The sequence below is a fragment of the Aplysia californica genome, unplaced genomic scaffold (genome assembly GCF_000002075.1).
Source record: "Aplysia californica isolate F4 #8 unplaced genomic scaffold, AplCal3.0 scaffold00020, whole genome shotgun sequence".
In the NCBI taxonomy this organism is placed as follows: Eukaryota; Metazoa; Mollusca; class Gastropoda; order Aplysiida; family Aplysiidae; genus Aplysia; species Aplysia californica.
In genome coordinates this window covers 66,286-67,695 of record NW_004797290.1, presented here as the reverse complement: position 1 = coordinate 67,695, position 1,410 = coordinate 66,286, and the positions used below count along the sequence as shown (strand labels likewise).

The window sequence follows — 1,410 nt, the reverse complement described above, 5'->3', positions numbered from 1 at the left end:
GGGGGTTCGAAGTTGCTGTTTTATATCTAATGGCACTTCTCCCGCAAGACCAAGGGCCTATTTCTGCCTTGTTAGCGGCGTCACAAAATTTACGTGAATACTACATCGATGTTCTTGCTAATTCTATTCCATTAGTAAAGTACACATGGCAATGTTTTTCCATGTCTGGTTCTCATTCCTATGGCAAAGCTCACAACCTAAGAAAAGATGGTTGATAAGTATTAAATTTTAATGTTTCTTGGGTTTTTAAAAATTTCACTCATCCATATCTTAATGATGCTCACAGCCAGCGTGCAAGGATTAATACTGTAAATCGGCTAAAACTTTTAGTTCGTCAGTAAAAGATTTACGGTACCCCAGCATACGCATTGCTCATTTTGAGACAATGACACCACTTTGCCCCACATTACAGTGTTAGCCTGTAGATTTTCCTCCAAGACTGCCCAGACGTCTCTATATAAGTCTTGAAAATTATTCTTCCATCTGTTGGACCCTTGTTTCATAGGCATGTGTTGAATTCTGGTGTTGATGAAGATAGGTCCAGTTTGCAATTTTCAGGTGCATTATGGAAATTCCCCCTATATTTTTTGCCCACTGTAGATTAACATAAAAACCTATCAGAACCTTAGTTTGCAGTGACCTACATTGATGGGTTTTTATATTCGGTCGGTCATCCAACTCTAAGACCCGAATTTAAAGACCTGTGCAGATTAAACATAGCAATTTGTTTCTAGCTATTTGGTTTTAGCCACGTTCATGAGAAAGTAAGATAGCTATGATTATGAGTACTATGACCAAGCGTTTGTCTCGACGCGAAATTCACAAAGTTTTAACATATGACTGAACAGAGCCCATCCCCATACTCTGACATAGTATCACTCTTGTATCTTCCTTCTACAATCTTTACAGATATACTAGAGTGCGAAAATACCACTCTTTGCCAGAACAACGGAACGTGCAATGAACTGCCTGGAAGTTACAATTGTAGCTGTGTGGCTGGCTGGACTGGATATCACTGTGAGACAGGTAATCATAGTGACTGTGTCATACCAGGGCGTTTTAGTGGACCAAACAGCCCCCCCCCCCCAAAAAAAAAAGTGTGGTGGAGGGGGGGGAGCCTTAACTGAACATGGCATTCATTTAGCATTCCGGGCAAAGATCGTTGTCTTTTTTAGCAGCCCACACACGCCCACACACACATACACACACTCACACACACACATACACACACTTACACTCACACACATACACACACACACACACAAACACTCCCACACACGTACTCACACACAAACACATACACATATATACACAAACGCTCGCATATGCGTGCACGCACTTACTCACACACGCACACACACACACACACACACACACACACATGCACACACACACTCACACTCACACACA

At 41.8% G+C, this 1,410-nt stretch overlaps 1 protein-coding gene across 1 annotated transcript in view; it reads left to right on the top strand.

Annotated features, from left to right (window-relative positions):
- The window catches only part of LOC101857852, a gene marked incomplete at its 3' end in the record, with an annotated part of 90,173 nt that overhangs the window by 23,932 nt on the left and 64,831 nt on the right, over positions 1 to 1,410 (top strand). The window contains 1 exon segment of the mRNA XM_005090614.2: positions 910 to 1,026. Coding sequence (XP_005090671.2) covers positions 910 to 1,026 — 117 coding nt within the window.